The sequence below is a fragment of the Ranitomeya imitator genome, chromosome 6 (genome assembly GCF_032444005.1).
Source record: "Ranitomeya imitator isolate aRanImi1 chromosome 6, aRanImi1.pri, whole genome shotgun sequence".
NCBI classification, from domain to species: Eukaryota; Metazoa; Chordata; class Amphibia; order Anura; family Dendrobatidae; genus Ranitomeya; species Ranitomeya imitator.
The window spans coordinates 76,764,588-76,790,061 of NC_091287.1; the positions used below are offsets into that span (position 1 = coordinate 76,764,588).

A 25,474-nucleotide genomic window follows, 5' to 3' on the forward strand; every position below is an offset into this window, starting at 1 on the left:
CTCTGTATTTATGCTGCAGCCATATTTATTAATTTACTGAATAAGACTTACAATTAATTGCTGAACTTTGAAGAGAAGATAAAACGTTTTAATGCACAGATTTTATTAGACGCTGTCTGTTTATCAGTCTGTGTGCTTCTTATTAAGAAATAAAAACAGCAAACCCATTAATGTCACTGGTGCGGCTGCAATTACTGATCTCCCGAATACTTGGTAAATGCTGTGAACTGTTCTGTTGTTCGTAATTTTACAGGATGGCGACATTTCTGTGTTATCATGATGATGATGTCAACACAAGCATTACATTCTTCAAGTATCCCATCAAATCTTCTTATAAATGAGTTGTTTTTTGCTGTTGTGAAGGATCCACCACTTTGTCGTCATGATTTTCATATATAAGCGGATCTTTTGGAAAGTTATCAGATCTAAAAAGAAATATTTTTTTTTAGACCATTAAGTTTACCGTAAATGTTTTTTTCAGGGGTGGAAGGGGACAAACAAAATCTTTAATTGTGCCCACAATGCTAAATTACTAAAATTCTAAACATACCGTTGAAATTGCTCCCGCTGCTGTTGCTGAAGCTCACCCCACCCCTATATTTGGTTATATGTCAGTGTACTAGGGTATACCCAATTTTTGCAGCTATTTACATGCGTATATGTTATTGTGTGGTTTGTTTTTGACAGTGCTTTGCTTTGACATTTTTTGTTGTTTTTGCTAGCTATGTCATGGGGGAGAAGAGTTTCTGCTTGCCATCTCCGAAATGGAAAAGTCAGTTTGCAGGTACAGTTGCCCGAAAATCCTTCACTGACATTGCTAGGGACAATGGATATGAATGTGTTGTGCCAAGATGTCTACTGGGAGTGATTAGAAGACTAATGGTGGTGGTAATGTAGATTGAGAGGTCAGAGTCACACCAGGGACTTTTTACAACCTAACAGCCATCTAGGTTGAGTTCTAATGGGTTTGTAGGAGGATGGTTAGCATTGAGCTTTGGGTTAGATAGGCCATGCAAAGATGATGGACAGAGGTGTAGCATAGAATTAAAGTGGACGGGCTGGACAATTTGCATAGACAAGTAAGGGTAAGTTCACATTTGCGTATATGTGTGCAGTGTATCATCTGCATGTGCTAACGCATGCAAAAACGCATGCATGTGCATGCTTATTAAGAAGGAACATAAACCAGCTCACCCGTGATACAGCAACCAAACCTCGGGAGCACGGACCCGCTGTGTCCAGCCATACAACAACCAAAAAAAAGAAAGAAATGTCCAGCTTCACCGAGTCCGTAAAAAAGCGTTTTCTTTATTCACAAACTTTAAACATGGAGGATATAGACTTCAGCACAACCATATGGGTAAGAATCTCAACGCGTTTCTGGAGACTAGGCTCCCTTATCATGATTAAGGGAGCCTAGTCTCCAGAAACGCGTTGAGATTCTTACCCATATGGTTGTGCTGAAGTCTGTATCTTCCATGTTTAAAGTTTGTGAATAAAGAAAACGCTTTTTTACGGACTCGGTGAAGCTGGACATTTCTTTCTTTTTTTAAGTGCATGCTTATGCAGTGTTTTTTCATCTGCATCAGCTTACGCATGATGGTAAAAAAAGCTGCGTATGCATGCGCTTGTATGCGTTTTTTGCCTGCGTTTGCGTTTTTATGTGCATGTGTTCGATATTTCCAGGAGGACGTGTCTCAATGGGCGTGTCTCAATCAGTTCAGCAATTAGCACTACCCATATATCCAAAACTAAGGAATTGCTACATTTACGTATCATTACCACCATACTAAGCGATGGTATGATTAAGACTCGGGAGAGTCGAAACGTCATGTTGTGTTATTACATTAGGTTGCTTATCCAATGTTTGTAGATGTGCTCCCATTTGTTACTTATATTGAGTTATGTCTAATAAACTCACACTATCTTGCATATATTATCACTAGAGTGTGCAGTGTCTTCCAAATATTATTCAACCAGTTCCTGGACATGCGCAGTCTGAAGTACGCAAGCGCATCAAACGCATGCGTACACATGCATTCCTATAGACAGTAATGCGTTTTTAACGCACTCATCCGCATGCGCATGCCTGCAAATATTTGACGGATTTTTGACGCTTCCAAAAATACAACATGTTGCGTTCGCCGGACCCCGCCGCACACCGAGAAACAACGCATGCATACGTAGACGCATGCAAACTGATGGAAATGCATGTCCCTGCGTACGCCATGTTAAAGATAGGTACGCATGCGGATCTGTGCGGATGATACGCAGACGCAAATGTGAAAGCACCCTAACAGAGTCGATAAACAGGGTGAAAGCATACATGTCAAGTTAATCCCCGTCAACTGCGAAAAGGTAGTAACAGAGATTTCTTACACATTTGTACTAATAGGACTAAACTAAAGGGCTTGTCTTTTGTGGGCTCAAAGGTTCATGTACCACATATGTCATGCAGACTGTTGTTCTTCTAGAGAGGCGGTGTGCACATAATGAACAAACCCATAGTGCTTACACATTTCGGGTAATATGAGCACCTTCTGCCAATTTTTGTTATGCTATATTATTTCAGGCTAAGTTTTAACTACTTTGGTTTCGGGGCTGGATAACATCTAATTTTGAACCACTGAGAACTATACAACATACCCATTTCTTAAGACGGGAGTGACACTAATGGTACCAACCTTTTAAAGGGGAAAACAGATAATTTTGCACTACTGAAAAAGGGCACAAAAATGTCTCACTGCTGTAGATCTTAAATAAACATATATATATATATATAAATATACTATATATATATATATATATATATATATATATATATATATATATATCACAATTTCAAGCCATAGTAATGTGACTTATAAGGATATGTGGATCTTCTCTGCTGAAAATCACTGTAGTAATCAGTCATGTTTTTACATATTGCAAGCAGATTTACCTTGGAATGCCATTGGCCTCATGAGAATGGTCTTGGAGGTCCCTGTTTCGTGTCTCTGGTAATATGAAACAAAGAAGACCTCCGATGATCGGGCCACTGCCATAAATTGCCATTGGTATTGCTGGGTGGTGCTTATCCAGAAGACTAATAAGCGGAGCAATTATTCCAGCTACCCGGGCTGTCATAGAGCAAAGTCCCACTCCATTCTGCCTGGAAGCAGACATAATATCACTGTGAAACATTGCTATCACATTGTTTAGTCTCTCTAAAAATATATTTTAAATCAAATGTATATCATTGGGCTGATTCAATTCATTAAATACCTTTACAATAGAAAATGCTTCATGTCTCATGCGTCAATGGAAATATTTTACATTGCAGTGGATGTCTATACAGACAGCAGAGGGACCTTTCCAAGAACTGTACACACGTATACCGTACATACACAATGGCCATAACACATATTGACTATTTTGCCATTTGGGAAACCGCACTTCCCCTGAAGAAGCTGGTCAAACCAGTGAAACATGTCAGAGGAGTTGGAAGGGGAAGTCTAAATGTTTTTTTTAAAGGGAATCAGACCCCATAGTTTTGCTACCTAATTTGAGAGCAGCATAATGTAGTTGCATAGACCCTGATTCCAGAGACTTATCACTTACTTTATCGGTCTGCTTTGTGAAGTTTTTATAAAATGCCTGTTATATCAGAAGCAGATCACTAGTAGACTTCTTAGCCTGCTTCCAAGAAATCCAATTCCACCCCCACTTCTGATTGGTAGCTTTCTGCCTATGCACAGTGTACACAGAAAGCAACATCAGTGGTGTGGTTGGGGTTAGACAGAGCTCAACATTCAGAGATCTTGTAGATCTGCAGCAGACAAAACAGTTTTTAATCAAAACTGCAGCAAGTAACCCAGTAAGTGATACATGGCTAGAATAAGTGTATCTGCCCCTACATCCTGCTGCTCTCAGACGGGGTAGCAAAACCTGGAGACATTAATGGACTTCAATGGAGACTGGGGTACATTTCTGGTCTTATTGCTATGCACCATCCCGCTAAGCTCCAACCACTTATCCAAATAATAAAAATATGCTAGATTTTTATCTCCAACAGTCAATAAACTTAATAATATTTAATAATCTTTTTTTTTATTTATATAGCGCCAACATATTCCGCAGCACTTTACAGTTTTGCACACATTATCATAAGGCAAGAGCACAAAAGGTAAGAAGGCTTGTGTAAACTCTACCCCAGAAAATGAGCAATCTTGTTTATTTAGGAACTGGTGCCAAAATAAACGTAGATTTCCTCCATTAGAAGAGTCCGATAAGTATGCATGATGCCCGACTCTACCGCTCTAATATTGCACCATACGGACCGGCACATGGAGTGTTACTATGGGGAGTCCACATGCCGCTGCACATGCTCTGTATGTACCGCCCTGCTGTGTGTAGGCGGCCATATTCCCAGTTTTGCCCTTTGGCTCCTTTGGTAGATGATGATCATTACATATTTTATAATCCACGCACCTGATAATTGTGGGGAATAATTCAGCAGCATAAATTTGAGAGATGGAAAAGGAGGCTGCAATCGCAAATTTTCCAATAACTGCCAGCACAGTGACGACAACAGGCAATGCTTAAAAGGAAAGAGAGATTAATAGATTTTACAAGTTATCCTCTGCCAGGGTAACATGGAGGTATGACTATAAAGTCCACAATACAAATCTGCTAAAGTTGGATGAAACCACAAAATTAAAGCAAACATCTAAAAGGAGCATCCAAGTCTCCCCGGAAGGAAATGTTGGATAAAGATGGAATGGGCTTACAGGATTACAACACCTAGTCCTTTCTCTCCCCATGAAATAAGCTGCTGCCAGAGGTCTCTATGTGTCCGGCCATGGGTTAGTCCACCATCCTCATTAAAAACATGTACACCCAGATTCAGTGCACATGCCTGGAAAGCTGAGAGTCATTGCCCAAGCGCGAGAGATTGCAGAAAATAATCTGCATTTTCCATAGTGAAAATCCAGATTACTCTCATAGGAGTTCCATGATAAACACCTTGGTCTATCTGAAGTGCTTGAGTATCTCTGTGCCTATTGGTGCATAGTACTTATCCTGGAACTACAATAAGATAGATTGGGATTGTCCACATGGAGGCCAATGAACTTCTTTTTGGGAATTATTCTGAATTGTGGTAACTTAATTGCCTAACCATGCATCTCGGCACAGCGGAGCCCTGTGTTTGTGCTGTCACAAGCTTCTTTTTTGTGCACCTATATGTTTAAGAAGTTCTAAAGTCATATAACAAGACAAGGATATACTTTCTTACATCTTGGTATGGCAGTAATGATGAGACAAACAGTTCCTCCCAAGAAGAGACACAGTGACTGACTTAGCTTCCGTCCAAAGATTTGTACTATGAACATGGATCCAAGACGAGATGGAATTTCCACAGCTCCAAATATAAGTTGTGTGAGGTATATGTCCAACCCAAAGCTGCCGACATTTAGACTTAGCCCATAGTACACCAGACTGTTCACAAACCTGCAACCAGATCAGAAACTAACAATGAAACTCAACGAGTATAGAAAATGGAAACTGTTCCTCATTATATTTTTTTACTTTGTCCTTGTATTTTTTCTATTCTTCATGCTTTCACATAAATATTACATCAAATGCCATATCAAATATACCTAGTCTGATAGCATATGTTATTATTATTATTTTCTATATATGTGATTTAATATATACTCTACATGTATAACTCTCACTGTATTCTTTCCTGGAAACCCTCAGCCTGAGAAGAACATGATGTCATGTTAGGAAATGAGAGAGCACAGACGAAGCACTACACAACCCCAACCCTGCTCAGATATCATAAAATATGTTGATATTACCCTCTTCAATATTGAAATTGCAACACCAAGAAGGAAAATTCATGGAAGTATGGAAATCACAGGATGGATAGAAATGTTAAAAATATTCAAATGATGAGAACATGGAAACAAAATGATCAAAACATCTTGATTTATTCAGTATCAACTATGAGTTCCAAGTGCAGAAATCCCAACACTTACATACCATGGCTGCTATCAATCAGGTTGTTAATGGATGCCTGAAGTAAGTTCTATTTTGGCCACCCAAATCATCAAGATCTGCTGCTGGCAGTTCCTTTTGCAATTACTGATTAATGATGTCCCAGATGGCATTGTACTAGCTCGCTTGCTTGTCAGGTTCTCTTGCTCCATTCCGACACCTTTGCAGCACTCTGCTTTCCAATCAGGGTCTCCAGACTTCCCCTGTTCCCTCCGATCATGCCACCCTTGTGCCAACATGCTATGACATTGTAGATCAGAGCAGCCCATTACTAGTTCCTCTTGATTTCTTTAAGATTTGTTGTGCTACCCCCGATCCAGCATGGCAACTACATTGCATACCTCATCAGGGTGTGTGGCGTACTCCCGGGGTGATCATACAGTATGTTGAGAAACATTGTACTATAGTATCCAAATATATGGGAAAGCAGCTTGTATGGTAGATATACACTCACAATCTCCTAATATTAGCTGAGAATCTTATGTATATAGCATTAATATTGTAATTATATTATATACAGCACTTTTTTCCTTAATTTTTAATGTTCTCGCTTTTGTTATTTATTGTGATAATTACTCCAATATCATTTTGTGAGAACATTTCTATTATATGTGGCGAATCTACACTGCTCCATAAAATTGGACACTGTGGTTCCAGTTTGAGATAAAAGTTGACTCCTACTGGAAATGCTCAGTGGTTTTCCATTGATTAGAAATATTTCCTTGCGTTGTGGCAAACAACCTGGTCTTCTAGGTTTATGGCTACCAAATTGTGTTTTCCTCTTTGAAGCAGTACGTTGATCATTGACTTGAGAAACCAATCCTTAACTGATATATACACTAACGAATCTTTCTCACCCATGCCAAAACACAATCCATAATTCACCCAGGTTATATAATCATCCACAGGAACGCTAAGAAAATAAAGTGAAGAGACATCAATGGGTAATGAATTCTGTGATACATGGAACTTCAAACCCAACGTGACCCTTAAACTGTCATTTCATTCTTGCTCAAATCTTACCATAATAAAGATTAAAAAAAAAACTTTTTAAGGCTTGATAAAAAAAATCATTTATTATTTTGTGTCTACAGCTCCTATGCAGGGCAGTGAGTCTGCATGGTAACAGACCTCAAGAAAACTCTATGTAATCTGGTCCTGACTCCTTCTTCCATAGGTCCCTTATCTCTTGCTAACCTATCATATGTTTGCAAGCAAGAAGCAGAAGACAAATAATGAGGAGTATCACTACAGGATCTGACTACACAGGTTTGTTTGTAGTCTGTAACCATGGAGACAGATCCTCCCATAGGAGCTGAAGACGGAAAACAGAAGGAGATTTTATCTCAACACTATTTGCCTATTTGGTTCATGTTTTGTACCAGATGCATTTGTGCAATAAAACAACTATTGTAAAGTCGAACATAGCTTTTAGGGGGTTGTCCCTCTGTACGTCACTCTGTACACTGTGCGTTAACCTATCATAATCAGCCAACCATGTAATGGATTGGTTGAGCCCCCCCCTATAGCAGCTTTCAGTTTTGGGAATATATCGAGTACCTTGACATCTACTGTTTATGACCCAATTAGGCAAATGGACAGGTGTCATGGTTGTGGCACAATCCCTTTAATTTTAAGAAAATTAGAAAGGAGATACAGTAAAATGTTTATGTATATTTGAAAAAAATAGTTTCTGTCCACAAAGGAAGCATTATTTCCCATCACCATAGTATCAGTCATGTCTACCAAGTTTCCATGTGTATAAATTAGCCAATAATGCAAGAAGGCTCCGAAAAAGAAACTCAGGACTGGGACAAGATGTTTAATTTGTGCATCCTCGTGTGGACAGTGGGACACTATTCAGTTTATTGTCATTGAACTTACCATATGAAACTCATGACAAGAGTGATTCTTCTCAAACTGGGAAGTCGGAACATATCGACCATAGATCCAGATTTTATCCGCTTTTCTTCTTGTAACTGATTAAAGAAATACCTTGATTAGGAGTTACACGGTGGATTGCGATAGTATTCACCTCTTTTGGCTTTTTACCTTTATTATTACATTATAACTTGTGTTTAAATATTTTTGTAATCTGATTTGTGTGTGATGCATCAGCACTAGTCTAAGTTGACGAAGTGAAGTGAGAAAAATATAGGCAAAAATTAAATTTAAGGGATCAAGTAATTGAAAATTAGCATATGCATATGTATTCACCCTTTTTGCGCTGAAGCACCTAATAATTTCTGCTGCAACCAATTACCTTCATAAGTCAAATGCTTAGTGACAGAACGTTCACCTGTGTGCATTCTAAGTGCCACATGTAGCATATACACTTTACCTTTTCTGAAAGGCCACAGAAGCTGCAACACCATTAAGCGAGGGGCACCACTAACCAAACAACACCATGAAGACCAAGGAGAGCTCCAAACAAGTCAGAGACAAAATCATTGAGAAGTACAAGTTAGGTTTGGGTTATAAAAAAAATATCCCAACCTCTGGTGATTCCCCGGAGCACCATCAAATTCATTATCATCAAATGGAAAGAGCATGGTACCACAACAAACCTGCCGAGAGGGAGGGCCACCCACCATAACTCTCAGCCCAGGCAAGGATGGCATTAATCAAAGAGGCAGCACAAAGGCCAAGGTTAACCCTGAAGGAGCTGCAGAGTTCCCCAGCAAAGACTGGAGTATCTGTCCATATGACCACAACAAGCACAACAACCCTCTATAGAGGTGAACTTTATGGAAGAGAGGGTAGGAAAAAGCCTTTACTTAAACACAAAAATTGTAAGCATTCTTTTGAGTTTGAGACATGTGGGAGACTCCCCAAATGTATGGAGGAAGGTGCTGTGGCTAGATGTGATCAAAATCAAGGTAAACCCAAAGAACACCATCCTCACAATGAAACGTGGTGGCAGCATCATGCTGTGGTGATGTTTTTTGGCAGCAGGGACAGGATAAATGGTCCGAGTCGAGGGGAAGATTGATGGTGTGAAATACAGGGATATTATTGAGCAAAACCTGTTTCAATCTGTCAGTGATTTGGGACTGGGATGGAGGTTCCCCTTTCAACAAGACAATGAAACAAAGCATACTGCTAAAGCAACACTCAAGTGGTTTAAGGGGAAATGTTCTGGAGTGGCCTAGTCAAAGCCCAGAGCGACTTGCAGCTGTAATTAACACAAAAGGAGGCTCTACAAAATACTGACTTCGAGGTAAATTGTTATGTACACTGAAGTTTTCTGTAACTTTCTCTTATTTGTTGTTAGCTTCACACTAAAAATAACACCAAATGTTCACAGTTGTAGGCATGTTCTTTACGTGAACTGATGCAAGCCCTAAAAAAAACTGAAATTCCAGGTTGTCAGGTAGTAAAACACGAAAAATGCCAAGGTGAGTGAATACTTTTACAAGCCACTGTTCCTATAAGAGGATGAAGAACTACAGATTTTTCTAAACCAGGACAACGTTTTTGTATGGGTTTTAGTAGAGGGAAGCTGCTGGACGAAGTCTCGAGTGAGTGTAAATATATTACTTCACTGTTATCTATGATATATGAACTCTAGGTTTTGTTACCTGTGTTAGCAAATCCTCTGGTAAAGTCCGTCTATTAAAAGTCGCTGCTTTTTGAAGGAGATTTTTTGCTTTCTCGTTTTTTCCTTTAGTTAAAAGCCACCTGGGTGATTCTGGAAGAAACCTGCATAAAGTAGCACTACATTACATATACTTATAAATGTATATTTAACACAGATCTCTAGTTATTGCTAATAGATTGTATGTGAGGAATGGATGTCTATACGCTACAATAATGTTATGTGAACTTTTGTATGAACTTTTTATTTTCATTTGCGCCAGAAAGGCTGTTTTGTGTTACTATTTTCGCTTTATGAAGCAATAAACCCCCCAGAGACTTGAATACAAGGTGTTCCTGTGTCTACCTCGGGAAGCCGATGAGTGAGCCGACGTTCCACACATTTTAACATCTAAAGCAAACCTTCTTGTGTAATCAGTGCTAGAAGTTTTCAGTTAATTATATGCCCCAGTGCTCCATGGCAAAACTCCAGGCAGAGGCTGATCTTGGGGCTCTAAGCCAAAGAAACGAAGGAGAGACCTGCCCACAGGCCGCCCCGAAGCACAGTCTGTCTCTCTATGATGAGGAACATGTTTGTGCTTCGGGGCGGCCTGTGGGCAGGTCTTTCCTTGGTTTCTTTGGCTTAGAACAGGAAGATAAGACTCTGCCTACAGTCCCGCCCTGGAACATGGGCATCTCATTAACCATACCTCCCAACCGTCCCGAATCCAGCGGGACTGTCCCGATTTTGACAGTCAGCCCCGCGATCCCGGGCGGGACATTACTTGTCCTGCACTGGCTGGGAGGTGTGTATATCACCCGATCAGCTCCCCGAGTCCCTCCACCCGCAGAGCAGCACACCACATATTGGCTGCTCTGTGCGCACAGGACCTGTGATGAGGTCACAGGATGGGAGGAGTCACGGGTCACATGATCGGGAGGACCTCCGTGTACAGGACTCTGCTGGTTGTCATGGCGCTGGAGGAGGGTAAGCGTATGTGTGAGGTCAGGAGGTGTTTACAGTGTGGATGTAGCAGAGCCGTGTGTGTACGAGGTGTATGGATCAGAGCAACATGTGAAAGGTGTATGGAGCAGAGTCGTGTGTGTAACATGTGTACGGAGCGGAGCTATGTGTGTAAGAGGTGTGTGGATCGGAGCAGAATGTGAAAGGTGTATGGAGCAGAGTTGTGTGTGCACAAGGTGTACGGAGCGGAGCCACATGTGTACGAGGTGTGCGGAGCAGAGCCATGTGTGTAAAAGCTATACGGAGCGGAGCAGCGTGTGCAATGTGTATGGAGCGGAGCCGTGTGTGTACGAGATGTATGGAGAGGAGCCGTGTGTGTATGAGGTGTACGGAGCGGAGCCGTTTGTGTGCAAGGTATACGGAGCGGAGCAGCGTGTGCAATGTATATGGAGCAGAGCCGTGTGTGTACAAGGTGTACGGAGCCATGTGTACAAGGTGTACGGAGCACAGCCACGTGTGTACGAAGCGGAGCAGCGTGTGAAAGGTGTATGGAGCAGAGTCGTGTGTGTACGAGGTGTACGGAGCGGAGCCACGTGTGTACGAGGTGTGTGGAGCAGAGCCATGTGTGTAAAAGGTATACGGAGCGGAGCAGCGTGTGCAATGTGTATGGAGCGGAGCCGTGAGTGTACGAGATGTATGAAGAGGAGCCGTGTGTGTATGAGGTGTACGGAGCGGAGCCGTGTGTGTATGAGGTGTACGGAGCGGAGCCGTGTGTGTGCAAGGTATACGGAGCAGCGTGTGCAATGTATATGGAGTGGAGCCGCGTGTGTACGAGGTGTACGGTGCGGAGCAGCGTGTGAAAGGTGTATGGAGCAGAGTCGTGTGTGTAAGAGGTGTGCGGATAGGAGCAGCGTGTGAAAGGTGTATGGAGCAGAGTCATGTGTGTACAAGGTATATGGAGCGGAGCAGCGTGTGCAATGTATATGGAGCGGAGCCGTGTGTATACGAGGTGTACGGAGCACAGCCACGTGTGTACGAGGTGTACGGAGCGGAGCAGCGTGTGAAAGGTGTATGGAGCAGAGTCGTGTGTGTACGAGGTGTACGGAGCGGAGCCATGTGTGTAAAAGGTATACGAAGCGGAGCAGCTTGTGCAATGTGTATGGAGCGGAGCCATGAGTGTACGAGATGTATGGAGAGGAGCCGTGTGTGTATGAGGTGTACGGAGAGGAGCCGTGTGTGTGCAATGTATATGGAGCGGAGCCGTGTGTGTACGAGGTGTACGGAGCCATGTGTACGAGGTGTACGGCAGGGGTGTCAAACTGCATTCCTCGAGGGCTGCAAACAGGTCATGTTTTCAGGATTTCCTTGTACTGCACAGGTGATAATTTAATCACCAACTCATTATTTGTGTAGGTGATTAAATTATCACCTGTGCAGTACAAGGAAATCCTGAAAACATGACCCGTTTGCAGCCCTTGAGGAATGCAGTTTGACAGCCCTGGTGTACGGAGCACAGCCGCGTGTGTACGAGGTGTACAGAGCGGAGCAGTGTGTGAAAGGTGTATGGAGCAGAGTCGTGTGTGTAAGACGTCTACGGAGCGGAGCCATGTGTGTATATGGAGTGGAGCCGCGTGTGTACGAGGTGTACGGTGCGGAGCAGCGTGTGAAAGGTGTATGGAGCAGAGTCGTGTGTGTAAGAGGTGTGCGGATTGGAGCAGAGTGTGAAAGGTGTATGTAGCAGAGTCGTGTGTGTACAAGGTGTACGGAGCGGAGCCACGTGTGTACGAGGTGTGCGGAGCAGAGCCATGTGTGTAAAAGGTATACGGAGCAATGTGCATGGAGCGGAGCCGTGTGTGTACTAGATGTATGGAGCGGAGCAGCGTGTGCAATGTGTATGGAGCGGAGCCGTGTGTGTATGAGGTGTACGGAGTGGAGCCGTGTGTACGAGGTGTATGGAGAGGAGCCGTTTGTGTATGAGGTGTACGGAGCGGAGCCGTGTGTGCAATGTGTATGGAGCGGAGCCGTGTGTGTATGAGGTGTACGGAGCGGAGCCGTGTGTGTACGAGGTGTACGGAGCAGAGCCGTGTGTGTACGAGGTGTACAGAGCGGAGCCATGTGTGTACGAGGTGTACGGAGCGGAGCCATGTGTGTACGAGGTGTACGGAGCACAGCCGTGTGTGTACGAGGTGTACGGAGCGGAGCAGCGTGTGAAAGGTGTATGGAGCAGAGTCGTGTGTGTAAGACGTCTACAGAACGGAGCCATGTGTGTAAGAGGTGTGTGGATTGGAGCAGAGTGTGAAAGGTGTATGGAGCAGAGTCGTGTGTGTACAAGGTGTACGGAGCGGAGCCACGTATGTACGAGGTGTGCGGAGCAGAGCCATGTGTGTAAAAGGTATACGGAGCGGAGCAGCGTGTGCAATGTGTATGGAGCGGAGCCGTGTGTACGAGATGTATGGAGCAGAGCAGCGTGTGCATTGTGTATGGAGCGGAGCCGTGTGTGTGTATGAGGTGTACGGAGTAGAGCCGTGTGTGTGTATGAGGTGTGCGGAGCAGAGCCATGTGTGTAAAAGGTATACGGAGCGGAGCAGCGTGTGCAATGTGTATGGAGCGGAGCCGTGTGTGTACAAGGTGTACGGAGCGGAGCCGTGTGTACGAGGTGTAGGGAGCGGAGCCGTGTGTGTACGAGGTGTAGGGAGCGGAGCCGTGTGTGTACGAGGTGTAGGGAGCGGAGCCGTGAGTGTACGAGGTGTGCGGAGCCGTGTGTGCACGGAGAGGAGCCGTATGTGTACGAGGTGTATGGAGCGGAGCCGCATGTGCAAGGTGTATGGAGCAGAGTCGTATGTGTACGAGGTGTATGGAGCGGAGTCACATGTGTACGAGGTGTATGGAGCGGACGCTGGCTGTGTTGGAGCGGAGCAGATATTGCTCCTCGCTCTGACACTGACTGGCACAGGAGACACGGAGGTCTTTATCAGTGGCGTATCACAGCTGCAGCGATGTGAGCAGTCAGCGGCACAGCTGGATGACACCATTCAGCGCTGTGGGAGTGGAAGCTGCCGGCTGCTGTGAGGGTGCGCGGTGAAAGGTGTGTGTGTAGTGATGGAGAAGGCAATGATGGGGGTGGGGTAACCATGTGTGGCCATTATACTGTACCCAGAATTGTGTGGGGTGTTGTGAATTCTGTTATCGAACTCCCTCCTGTGGTCATGAATGGTACTTCGGCGAGTTCTGTCCATGGACTCCCTCTGGTGGCTGTGAGTGGAGCTGCTGCTTCTGAGGTTCCTTCCACAGGTGTCGTAGTTTATTCTTTGGCTGGCTGCTCTATTTAACTCCACTCAGATCGTTGCTCCATGCCAGCTGTCAATGTTCTTGTACTGGTTCAGTTCGCTCTTGGATCTTTCTGGTGACCTGTCTACTCCAGCAGAAGCTAAGTCCCTGCTAGTTAATTATTTGTTCATTGTTTCCTTGTCCAGCTTGCTTTCATGATTTTGTCTTGCTAGCTGGAAGCTCTGGGGTGCAGAGTGGCACCTCCGCACCGTGAGTCGGTGCGGAGGTCTTTTTGCACACTCTGCGTGGTCTTTTTGTAGTTTTTTGTGCTGATCGCAAAGATACCTTTCCTATCCTCAGTCTGTTTAGTAAGTCTGGCCTCCCTTTGCTGAAACCTGTTTCGTTTCTGTGTTTGTGACTTTCATCTTATCTCACAGTCAATATATGTGGGGGGCTGCCTTTTCCTTTGGGGAATTTCTCTGAGGCAAGGTAGGCTTTATTTTCTGTCTCTAGGGCTAGTTAGGTCTTAGGCTGTGAAGAGGCATCTAGGCAGTGTTAGGTACGCTCCATGGCTATTTCTAGTTGTGTGATAGGATTAGGGGTTGCGGTCAGCAGAGCTCCCACTTCCCAGAGCTTGTCCTCGTTCTGGGTGCTCCTAACCACCAGGTCCATAACAGTGGGGCCATTATACTGTATGGAGCAACGTGTGGGGCCATTATACTGTACCCAGCATTGTGTGGCCATTATACTGTACCCAGCATCGTGTTGGGCCATTATACTGTATGGACCATCACCTGGGGCAAGTATACTGTACGCGGCATCATGTGGGGCCATTATACAGTATGGAGCATAATGTGGCCATTATACAGTATGGAGCATTATATGTGGCCATTATACAGTATGGGGCACTGTGTGGACATTATACAGTATGGAGCATCATGTGGGCCCATTATACTGTATGGAGCAACGTGTGGGGCCATTATACTGTACGCAGCATCATTTGGGGCCATTATACAGTATGGAGCATCATGTGGGGCCATTATGCAGTATGGAGCATCATGTGTGGCCATTATACAGTATGGAGCACTGTGTGGCCATATTTTTTTGTTTATAATTATTGTTTACGAAACATTGTGATCAGAAGTGCTAAATGGGTGTGGTTGGGGCGTGACTAGTTGTGAAATGGGTGTGGTCAGAGGTGTGGCCTAAATTTGCCGCAGCGTGCCGCTAACTTTGTCCCTCTTTCCCTTCCTCGAAAGTTGGGAGGTATGCATTAACTGAAAACTTCTAACACTAATTACACAAGAACCACAAGATGGATTTCTTCACCCCAGGCATGATTTTAATCAGTATCGCAATGTCAACCAGACAATGCGTGTAGTTTACTTAGCAAAATCCTGCTGACAGGTTCGCTTTAAACATTTTAATTTTAAGATTTTCATTTGTATGATTTGCTCAATGACATGGATGTAGTTTTTTTTTTTTAGATGTTTTCCTCTAATTCAACATTTCAGACTTTTTAAAGTTATGCGCATTTGTACTATAGTACCCTAGCAGCGTAAACAATATTTTTATTTTGTTGGAGGGGGGGGGGGGGAGGGGTTCGAGGAATAATACATTTTCCACAGCATCTGTTCTTAATCACAATTCCAACAAGTAGAACATCACTAGTTATAATCTTACACCGTTTCTTGCTACCTTTACTTACCAAATATAGAAGAATAATAAGCCCGTAGGCGCAGAGGAAACAATCTGCAGCAGCCTCCAACTCCTAATTCCATAAGCAAGTCCGGCCAGACCCATCTGCCCTACTGCAAAGCAGACGTGACCAATGATGGTGGCGCAGGCACGATGAGATGATCCCACCCACTCTGCAACTGTTATATAAAAATCGGATATTACGGAAAACAGGAAAAAATAGTAATTGTCTAGGTTTTTGCATAAATCACGTAACAATGGTATAATATGTTCTTTATCATTAAACGTTTGCTTTATAGAGCTTAAGATTTTCTTAATAAAAAAAAGTTGCTTGTAAACATTTATTAGGATTTATGTTTAAAGGGGCATTCTGAGCTCTAAATCCATTTCTGCAGTCATCCTATGTGATTGCAGAATATGGAATCATGACAGTGCGCAAAAGTCAGAATTCCCCAGTATTTCCAGGGCAAGAAGGCAATCACATGACAACAAATGCAATTTGTACACCTGCTGTCACATGCTGACTAGATTCAATAGAACAGTGAGGGAAGTGAATTAGAATCCCGTTGGTATGTGACTGAATATTGCCTACTTCAGATCACGTAACCACCCACTTGTGAGGAGAATCTTGACAGTGTGCGCATTGCACACTGTCACGAATATCAGTAGTATAACTAGAGTCCTATGGGACCTGATGCTAAATTTGGATCTGGACTCCCACTGGCATGTTATTCACATGTTCTATTCCCTGCAGTAATGTCCATTGTCCTGGCCCCCTTCCTGTTATAATATCCCCATCCTGGCCCCCTTCCTGTAATAAAGTCCCTGTTCTGGGGATTTGTTCCAACACATAAAAAATAATAAATGATTATTCTTTTCCGGTCAAGCATCCTTTTCCTGCTCCATAGAAAAGGGAGGATAGCGCACGTTAGCGACATCATGCGCCACCCAAGGTGGGCACAGCAATGTCAGCTGCTGGCCGATTGCTGTTTATTTTTGCTTTCTCCCCCAGGGGAATATGGTAAATGAACGTTAATCAATACATTATGTGTATCTAGAATGGTTTCATAAACAAATACAACTACTGCAATAGAAAAATAAAAAAATATGGCTTTTGTAATGTGAAGATGAAAAATTAAAATTAAAAAAATGAGGCCCAAAATAAGCTGACCCTCGAAGACTTACAGTAATTGGTTGTCCGAAAAAGGCAACCTCTACTGAGATTAAAGCCTGTCCAATGGTCTAGGTTTATAAACTATATGGACAGAGATACAAATGTGGTTTTACAGGCCTGTCAGCTCGATGTTAGTGACTCTCTATTCTAGCTATTAGAATACTGAGCAGGGGACATCGCTCTATTAAGTCCATATGCTTTCATTGGCTGTATGGTAAAGGGATTGCCCTGATGATATATTCCCTTTAATGGTCTTCCTATTCACCTGAATGTGCTTTTATGTTACATTTACATTTGGGGTATTAAACAGCCACCAACAGGTACATCATTTCCAATCGGTGGTCATTTATTAGCTTATTTACAGGCAGATTGCATAATCTGTGCACAGAGTGAAAAGTCATTGATTATCTCTACTAGACAAGTACAAATGTTTTTCTTGTTCATCGGGTGATGGGCAGCCTGTTCGCACTGCACGGTTATCGAGAAATGAGAATTTGTATGATCGCTCGTCCCCGATAATTGTGCAGTGTAAATGCACATTGAGGTTGTGTTTGAGGCAAGAAAATTATATTGTGAGCCTGAAGGGGTTTAGAAACTGATAGGAGCGAATAGAGCACTGGGAAAGGTAGATAACTGAAAATATAATATAATAATAATAATTTTTATTTATATAGCGCCAACATATTCCGCAGCACTTTACAAATTATAGAGGGGACTTGTACAGACAATAGACATTACAGCATAACAGAAATACAGTTCAAAACAGATACCAGGAGGAGTGAGGGCCCTGCTCGCAAGCTTACAAACTATGGGGAAAAGGGGAGACACGAGAGGTGGATGGTAACAATTGCTTTAGAATAGGTGAGCAAAGAACCTTCTTAAATTGCAATAATTTTTAACACTTCAATGAGATAACATCAGTGATGAGCGAATGAGCTCAGATAAAGTGTTATTTGAGCATGATCGGGTGCTGACTGAGTGTCTTCCATGTGCTCGAAAAATATGTTTGAGTCCCCGCGGCTGTGTGTCTTGTGGCTGTTCAACAGCTGAAACATATGCAGGGATTGTCTAACAAACAGGAAATCCCTATATGTGTTGCGGCTGTCGAACAGCCGCGAGAGATGCAGCCACGGGGACTCAAACATATTTTTCGAGCATGCCGAAGACACTTAGCACCCACGCATGCTCGGATAACACCTTACCCAAGCACGTTCGCTCATCATCACTAGATAACATTCAATATCTGAAGAAAGTGTAAAGTACCTAATACAAGATTATTAATCAGGACTCCTGACATGGCGATTCCCACAACACATCTCAGCGCTGTATAGACGTAGAAGTCCGTAACAAATGCAGCTCCCATGCCGAACGAAAACATCAGTAACATTGAAATTAATATAACAGGACGCCTTCCAATCCTTTAAAACACAGCAATAACATTTTAATTGTACCTCTTTACTCATATACAAAGTGGTTAGTATTATATTTTGTCAAAAATCTGTCCGTGAAGTTAGAGAAGCCCTCCCACTAACTTTTTTTATTGATTAAATGTCTGTGCATGTAATAGCGTGTGAGTGTACTAATATACTCACCTACCTCCGCTCTCTCCGCTGTCCTACATAGTGTGAGTGTACTAATATACTCACCTACCTCCGCGCTCTCCAGTGTCCTACATAGAGTGTGAGTGTACTAATATACTCACCTACCTCCGCTCTCTCCACTGTCCTACATAGAGTGTGAGTGTAATAATATACTCACCTACCTCTGTGCTCTCCGGTGTCCTACATAGAGTGTGAGTGTACTAATATACTCACCTACCTCCGCTCTCTCCACTGTCCTACATAGAGTGTGAGTGTACTAATATACTCACCTACCTCCACGCTCTCCACTGTCCTACATAGAGTGTGAGTGTACTAATATACTCACCTACCTCTGCGCTCTCCGGTGTCCTACATAGAGTGTGAGTGTACTAATATACTCACCTACCTCCGCGCTCTCCGCTGTCCTACATAGAGTGTGAGTGTACTAATATACTCACCTACCTCTGCGCTCTCCGGTGTCCTACATAGAGTGTGAGTGTACTAATATACTCACCTACCTCTGCGCTCTCCGGTGTCCTACATAGAGTGTGAGTGTACTAATATACTCACCTACCTCCGCGCTCTCCGCTGTCCTACATAGAGTGAGTGTACTAATATACTCACCTACCTCTGCGCTCTCCGGTGTCCTACATAGAGTGTGAGTGTACTAATATACTCACCTACCTCTGCGCTCTCCGGTGTCCTACATAGAGTGTGAGTGTACTAATATACTCACCTACCTCCGCGCTCTCCGCTGTCCTACATAGAGTGAGTGTACTAATATACTCACCTACCTCTGCGCTCTCCGGTGTCCTACATAGAGTGTGAGTGTACTAATATACTCACCTACCTCCGCGCTCTCCGCTGTCCAACATAGAGTGTGAGTGTACTAATATACTCACCTACCTCCGCGCTCTCCAGTGTCCTACATAGAGTGTGAGTGTACTAATATACTCACCTACCTCCGCTCTCTCCACTGTCCTACATAGAGTGTGAGTGTAATAATATACTCACCTACCTCCGCTCTCTCCACTGTCCTACATAGAGTGTGAGTGTACTAATATACTCACCTACCTCCGCTCTCTCCGCTGTCCTACATAGAGTGTGAGTGTACTAATATACTCACCTACCTCCGCTCTCTCCGCTGTCCTACATAGAGTGTGAGTGTACTAATATACTCACCTACCTCCGCGCTCTCCGCTGTCCTACATAGAGTGTGAGTGTACTAATATACTCACCTACCTCTGCGCTCTCCGGTGTCCTACATAGAGTGTGAGTGTACTAATATACTCACCTACCTCCACGCTCTCCGCTGTCCTACATAGAGTGTGAGTGTACTAATATACTCACCTACCTCCGCGCTCTCCGCTGTCCTACATAGAGTGAGTGTACTAATATACTCACCTACCTCTGCGCTCTCCGGTGTCCTACATAGAGTGTGAGTGTACTAATATACTCACCTACCTCCACGCTCTCCGCTGTCCAACATAGAGTGTGAGTGTACTAATATACTCACCTATCTCCGCGCTCTCCGGTGTCCTACATAGAGTGTGAGTGTACTAATATACTCACCTACCTCCGCGCTCTCCGCTGTCCTACATAGAGTGAGTGTGCTAATATACTCACCTATCTCCGCGCTCTCCGGTGTCCTACATAGAGTGTGAGTGTACTAATATACTCACCTACCTCCGCGCTCTCCGCTGTCCAACATAGAGTGTGAGTGTACTAATATACTCACCTACCTCCGCGCTCTCCTACATAGAGTGTGAGTGTACTAATATACTCACCTACCTCCGCGCTCTCCGCTGTCCTACATAGAGTGAGTGTACTAATATACTCACCTACCTCTGCGCTCTCCGGTGTCCTACATAGAGTGTGAGTGTACTAATATACTCACCTACCTCCACGCTCTCCGCTGTCCAACATAGAGTGTGAGTGTACTAATATACTCACCTATCTCCGCGCTCTCCGGTGTCCTACATAGAGTGAGTGTACTAATATACTCACCTATCTCCGCGCTCTCCGGTGTCCTACATAGAGTGTGAGTGTACTAATATACTCACCTACCTCCGCGCTCTCCGCTGTCCAACATAGAGTGTGAGTGTACTAATATACTCACCTATCTCCGCGCTCTCCGGTGTCCTACATAGAGTGTGAGTGTACTAATATACTCACCTACCTCCGCGCTCTCCGGTGTCCTACATAGAGTGTGAGTGTACTAATATACTCACCTACCTCCGCGCTCTCTGGTGTCCTACATAGAGTGTGAGTGTACTAATATACTCACCTACCTCAGCGCTCTCCGGTGTCCTACATAGAGTGTGAGTGTTATCCTGCATATAGAGAGGCTATGTGGGGGCTCATACTGTATACAGGGAGCTATTTGAGACCTCACACTGTATGTATGGGGCTATGCGAGAATTCATCCTGCATATAGGGCTCATACTCTATATAGGGGTGCTGTGTGTGGGGCTCATTATGTATATAGAAGGGCTGTCTATAGACTTATAATGTATGTAGGTATCAAATACTGCATACAGGGGCTGCATGTGGGTTCATACTGTATATAGAAGAGCTGGGTATGGCCTTACACTCCTACATTGATGCTGATAATTACTTACCGGTCTCCTAAGGGGCCAAAAATAATAGCTCCAATAAGGAGTCCCGCCATGTAAATGGCCTGGGATATGTCGGCCTCTTCTTTTCTGTGACACACCAGATTGAACTGAATTACAAAAAAAAAAATAGCTTAATTATATTTAGTATCCATAATACAGTGTACAGTAATGTGGTAGATCATGTGCAATGTGTATTTCACTTCCGCTGTGTGGGCAAAAATCTACAAACTTTCTGCTCTTCGCACAACAGTAACAATATAAAAAGCTCAATAGCATTAATATAACAATTGGTTTCTTCAAATTCAACAATGGATGTATTGCCACTTCTGCTAAAATCACAGATCCAAGAGTGATATCGGTGAGACTCGGAGCAGGTCTCATCCTTATCCGATTTATTATATATTGAGATTCGGGCGACACGGATGCACATTGCAAGACTTCCCATTTGTATCGGTTTTGCATCCATATCTCTAATCTGTTGCTTAGTGATAAACTTGAATAAAAATGTGCGACCTTCCAGGAGTTGTTTTTTTGGGGGCTTGTAACCAAACTCACCTCTTCAGTGTAAAAAAAAAAAAACAGAAACAAAAGGCATAGGGTTTAATTTATCAAACTTTGAAAAGTTGCAAATTTTTTGCGCATGCAGATTAGCACAAAAATTTTTTGCAACGTTTGCCGTTTTCAGTTAAATGAGATTAATTGAAACATGTGATGTATTGCAATGGGCTTGAATTAGCTTCTGGATTTATCATAGCCAGTTAGACTTTCTGATTGGTGGGGGTCTAACTACTGAGACTCCCAAAGATTCTAATAAAGGGGATTTGAAAAGCCCTATCAGAATGGAGTGGTGGTCTGGCTTTCTTTGCCCTATAAAGGATGCCACCACTATTCTGATTGAGCATTTCAGAGCGCTGGTCTTGGGATCGGTGGGGCTCCCATCTGGGGCCCAACATCGATCAGAAGGTCATCACCCATTCTTTGGATAGGCGATATATCTTAATGTTGGAAATAACCCTTCAAGGTCATTATTCTCTCATCACCACCCATGTCCATTTCTTTAGTATTATTGTGATGTGTGATAAAACTGCACATTTTAGCGTGGCCCACCGATGCAATAATCATGATGGCTAATCAGCATTTGGATATGCCACACGTGAAATGGATGAATATATCAGTAAAGGAGAAGACCTCACTAACAAATTTAGGCAAATTTGTGAACAATATTTGAGGGGAAAAAGGCCTTTTGAGCACAAAGAAAACGTCTCAGATATTTCAGATCAGCTCATGAAAAAAGGGAGCAAAAACAAAAGTGTTGCATGTGTGTATATAAGATGCAAAAGTATTAACCTACTAAGTAGGAATTATTAAAAATAAAGAGCTTTAGGTTTGTTTTTTTTCCAATTAACAAAATGCAAAGTATATGAACAAAAGAGAAATCTGAAGCCTGACTAAAGAAACAGCCTCTATCAGATAGCTAAAGCTGAACTTTTAATTATGGTAGTATGTTAAAACAATTTAATTTTTGAAATCATGTGAAAAAAGGTCATATAATAACAATAAAATACAAACTCTTCATAGATACTAGAATTGTACTGATTCATAGCACCATAGTGCTCACATTGCCACTGGGCAATATTCTGAATTACTGGCCTGATAAATATTATCGCTTACCAATAGCCTGCAGTTAAAATGAATTTACACAACGGATGCAAAAACCCACAACATATTTTACCCTGATGTTGTTGCATGATTTAGAAGTGTTGGCATTAGTTTCTCAGCATTGACAATATCAAAAAATGGCAAGAATTGATAACCGTAGGGGTCGGCCAAGGAAACGTAGTGAAGCAGATGAAAGACGCATCATGCTTACTTCCCTTCAATATCGGAAGATGCCCAGCAGTGTCCTAAGCCGAGAAATGGCAGTAACTAGTGGGACCCAATCACACAAATCTAATGTTTGGAAACGTTTGGCCTGAAGTGTTCTTCATGGTTGAATAGTAGTCTTAAGGTACCGTCACACTCAGCAACTTTGCAAAGAGAACGACAGCGATCCGTGACGTTGCAGAGTCCTGGATAGCGATCTCATTGTGTTTGACACGCAGCAGCGATCAGGATCCCGCTGTGACATCGCTGGTCAGAGCTAGAAGTCCAGAACTTTATTTCGCCGCCAGGTCGGCGTGTATTGTCATGTTTGACATCAAAAGCCAGCAACGAGCATAGGGCCCCTAGATGTGTGTCGGATCGGTGCACTCCGGCTGTTTGACATGGAGCTAACAACCAGCGAGAACGATAAGTGAGTCGCCGTTACGTCACTGGATCGCTCCTGCATCGTTCTGGAGTTGCTGTGTTTGACGTCTCTACAGCGACCTAAACAGCGACGCTCCAGCGATCTAGTTTAGGTTGGCTCGTTGTCTATATCACTGCAGCGTCGCTGAGTGTGACGGTACCTTAACCATATCTTTGACCAGACAACAACACCAAGCAAGTCAACTATGCAAGAAAACATCAGAAACGGAGTGCACAAAAATGACAATGTGTGCTCCGGACCGAGTAAAAATGTGAAATATTTGGCTGTAACAGAAGACAGATTGTTTGCACAAAAGATGGAGATCAGTATAATAATGATGGTCTGCAGGCAGCAGTAAAGCATATTGGAGGGTCCCTGCCAGTCTGGGGCTGCATTTTAGCAAATATAGTTGGGGATTTAGTCAAAGTTAATGGTGTTCTCAATGCTGAGAAATACAGGTAGATACTTAATGGAGGCATCTAATTGGCTCCAAAATGACTCTTCGGTTGGACAATGACCCCAAACATACAGCCAATGGCATTAAGATCTTTAGAGTAAAGAATAACAAGGAGTTCTGCAAGTGATGATATGGCCCCATGGAGCCCGGATCTCATCACCAATTCTGTGTGAAATCACATATAGACAGAAGGGTTTGCACAGGTCTACAGGCACAGAAGATCTGTGGTTAGATCTCAGAGATGTTTGGAACAACCTCCCTGCTAAGTTCCTTCAAACACTGTGTGCAAGTACCTAGAAAAACTGATGCTGTTTTGAAGGTAAAGCGTGGTCACACCAAATATTGATTTCATTTAAATTTTTCTTTCATTCATTCACTGTGCACCTTGCTAATTGATAAAAATAAACTATTAGCACTTCTTACCACACCTAAAACTTTTACACAGCACATATATACACATATACACACAATGACAATGAGTTTTGCTCTTCTATGTAAAATATAGGATGAGTAATATTATATCCATATTTATCAGCACTTATACAGGTGTCCTTCCTTACATTTCCTCCTGACTTGATACAGACCAAAATAAGTGGAAGGAGAATAAGAAACGCAATTGTACAATACCTTATCACAAGATGTGTATATGTCACCACACTAAAGTGGTCATTGCCTGCAGGTATATTAATAGTAGATATTAAGAGATGGTGCAAATTGATTTTCAGGAAACAGTCCAGGGTCTATCGGTGGTCATCAGACCAAAGCCCTTTGAACCACCTCCTACCTGCCATCATCCACGACTCTTCTCTTGATTAGCCATAACAATGACATTACGCCAGGCCAGCTAATCAAACCAGGAGTCGGGGACTCTCTCAGGTAAGGGGTGGTGATTGTGAGCCCTCGCGGGCAGGGTCCTCTCTCCTTCTGTACCAGTTGTGACTTGTATTGTTTAAGATTGCAATTGTTTTTATTATGTATACCCCTCCTCACATGTAAAGCGCCATGGAATAAATGGTGCTATAATAATAATCCTGCTGTACAAAGGTCACTTATGTAACCACAGGACCGGGTCTATCTATGACACATTTGCAATAATAGTCAGATTTTACATAGATAAAATTAACGTGGAAATAAGTGGTGTCAAGTTTAGAAAGAATTGGAATTTAAAAACCTTAGGATCAAAATCTGTTATGTATTAATGCTTCCGAATTAGGTATTATTACGGCAATGAATGACTGGTGTGAGGATGTCTGTACTGCCGATATCATCGGGTAAACAAATGAGTAGAATTTTCTGATAAGGGTTTGCAGGTGATGATAAAATGTGTACAGACCTCTGTGACCAGTGTTGACTTTTGCTGTGACGTGTCGTACACCCATCCATTCCGGCAGTCCTCAGAGTCGTTTAGTCCATATCTCTGGATAGATTCCAGATCCCAATCCACAGGAGTGTACATGACACATTGCTCATAGCTTCCGTGTTCATTACGTGGGATGGTTAAATTCAGCTGGTCCTCCTCGGTGATATTGGGGCTGTTCTCCAGGATCCAGCTGGTGTTGCAGCGGTGAGGTACAGAGATTGCCATAAACAATTGTCCAAACATGTGGAAAGCATTGAAAAAATGAAGGAAACACAATATGAAGACAAAAAGTTTCTGAAAGCGACCAAATTCCCCAACATTTTTTAGGATTTCCCCAAAGTCAGTCATTGTCATCTGATTCTGGGTTGTGTGCAAGGCTGTAGGGCACACAGGAAGAAATTAATGTATAATCCTTGTTAATGTGAAACCTCAAAAAAGCCAAAGTCTCACA

At 43.1% G+C, this 25,474-nt stretch overlaps 1 protein-coding gene across 1 annotated transcript; it reads right to left on the reverse strand.

Annotated features, from left to right (window-relative positions):
- Window positions 1-187: 187 nt before the first annotated feature.
- LOC138641951 (solute carrier family 22 member 13-like) lies at window positions 188-25,474 on the reverse strand. Its single transcript, XM_069729790.1, has 10 exons — window positions 24,997-25,474; window positions 20,923-21,026; window positions 17,985-18,139; window positions 15,558-15,726; window positions 9,624-9,744; window positions 7,927-8,021; window positions 5,276-5,490; window positions 4,471-4,579; window positions 2,942-3,151; window positions 188-425 (listed from the first exon to the last, which is right to left on the reverse strand). Exons 1-10 carry the CDS (start codon window positions 25,375-25,377, stop codon window positions 332-334), a joined length of 1,653 nt encoding a protein of 550 aa, XP_069585891.1. The 5' UTR covers window positions 25,378-25,474; the 3' UTR covers window positions 188-331.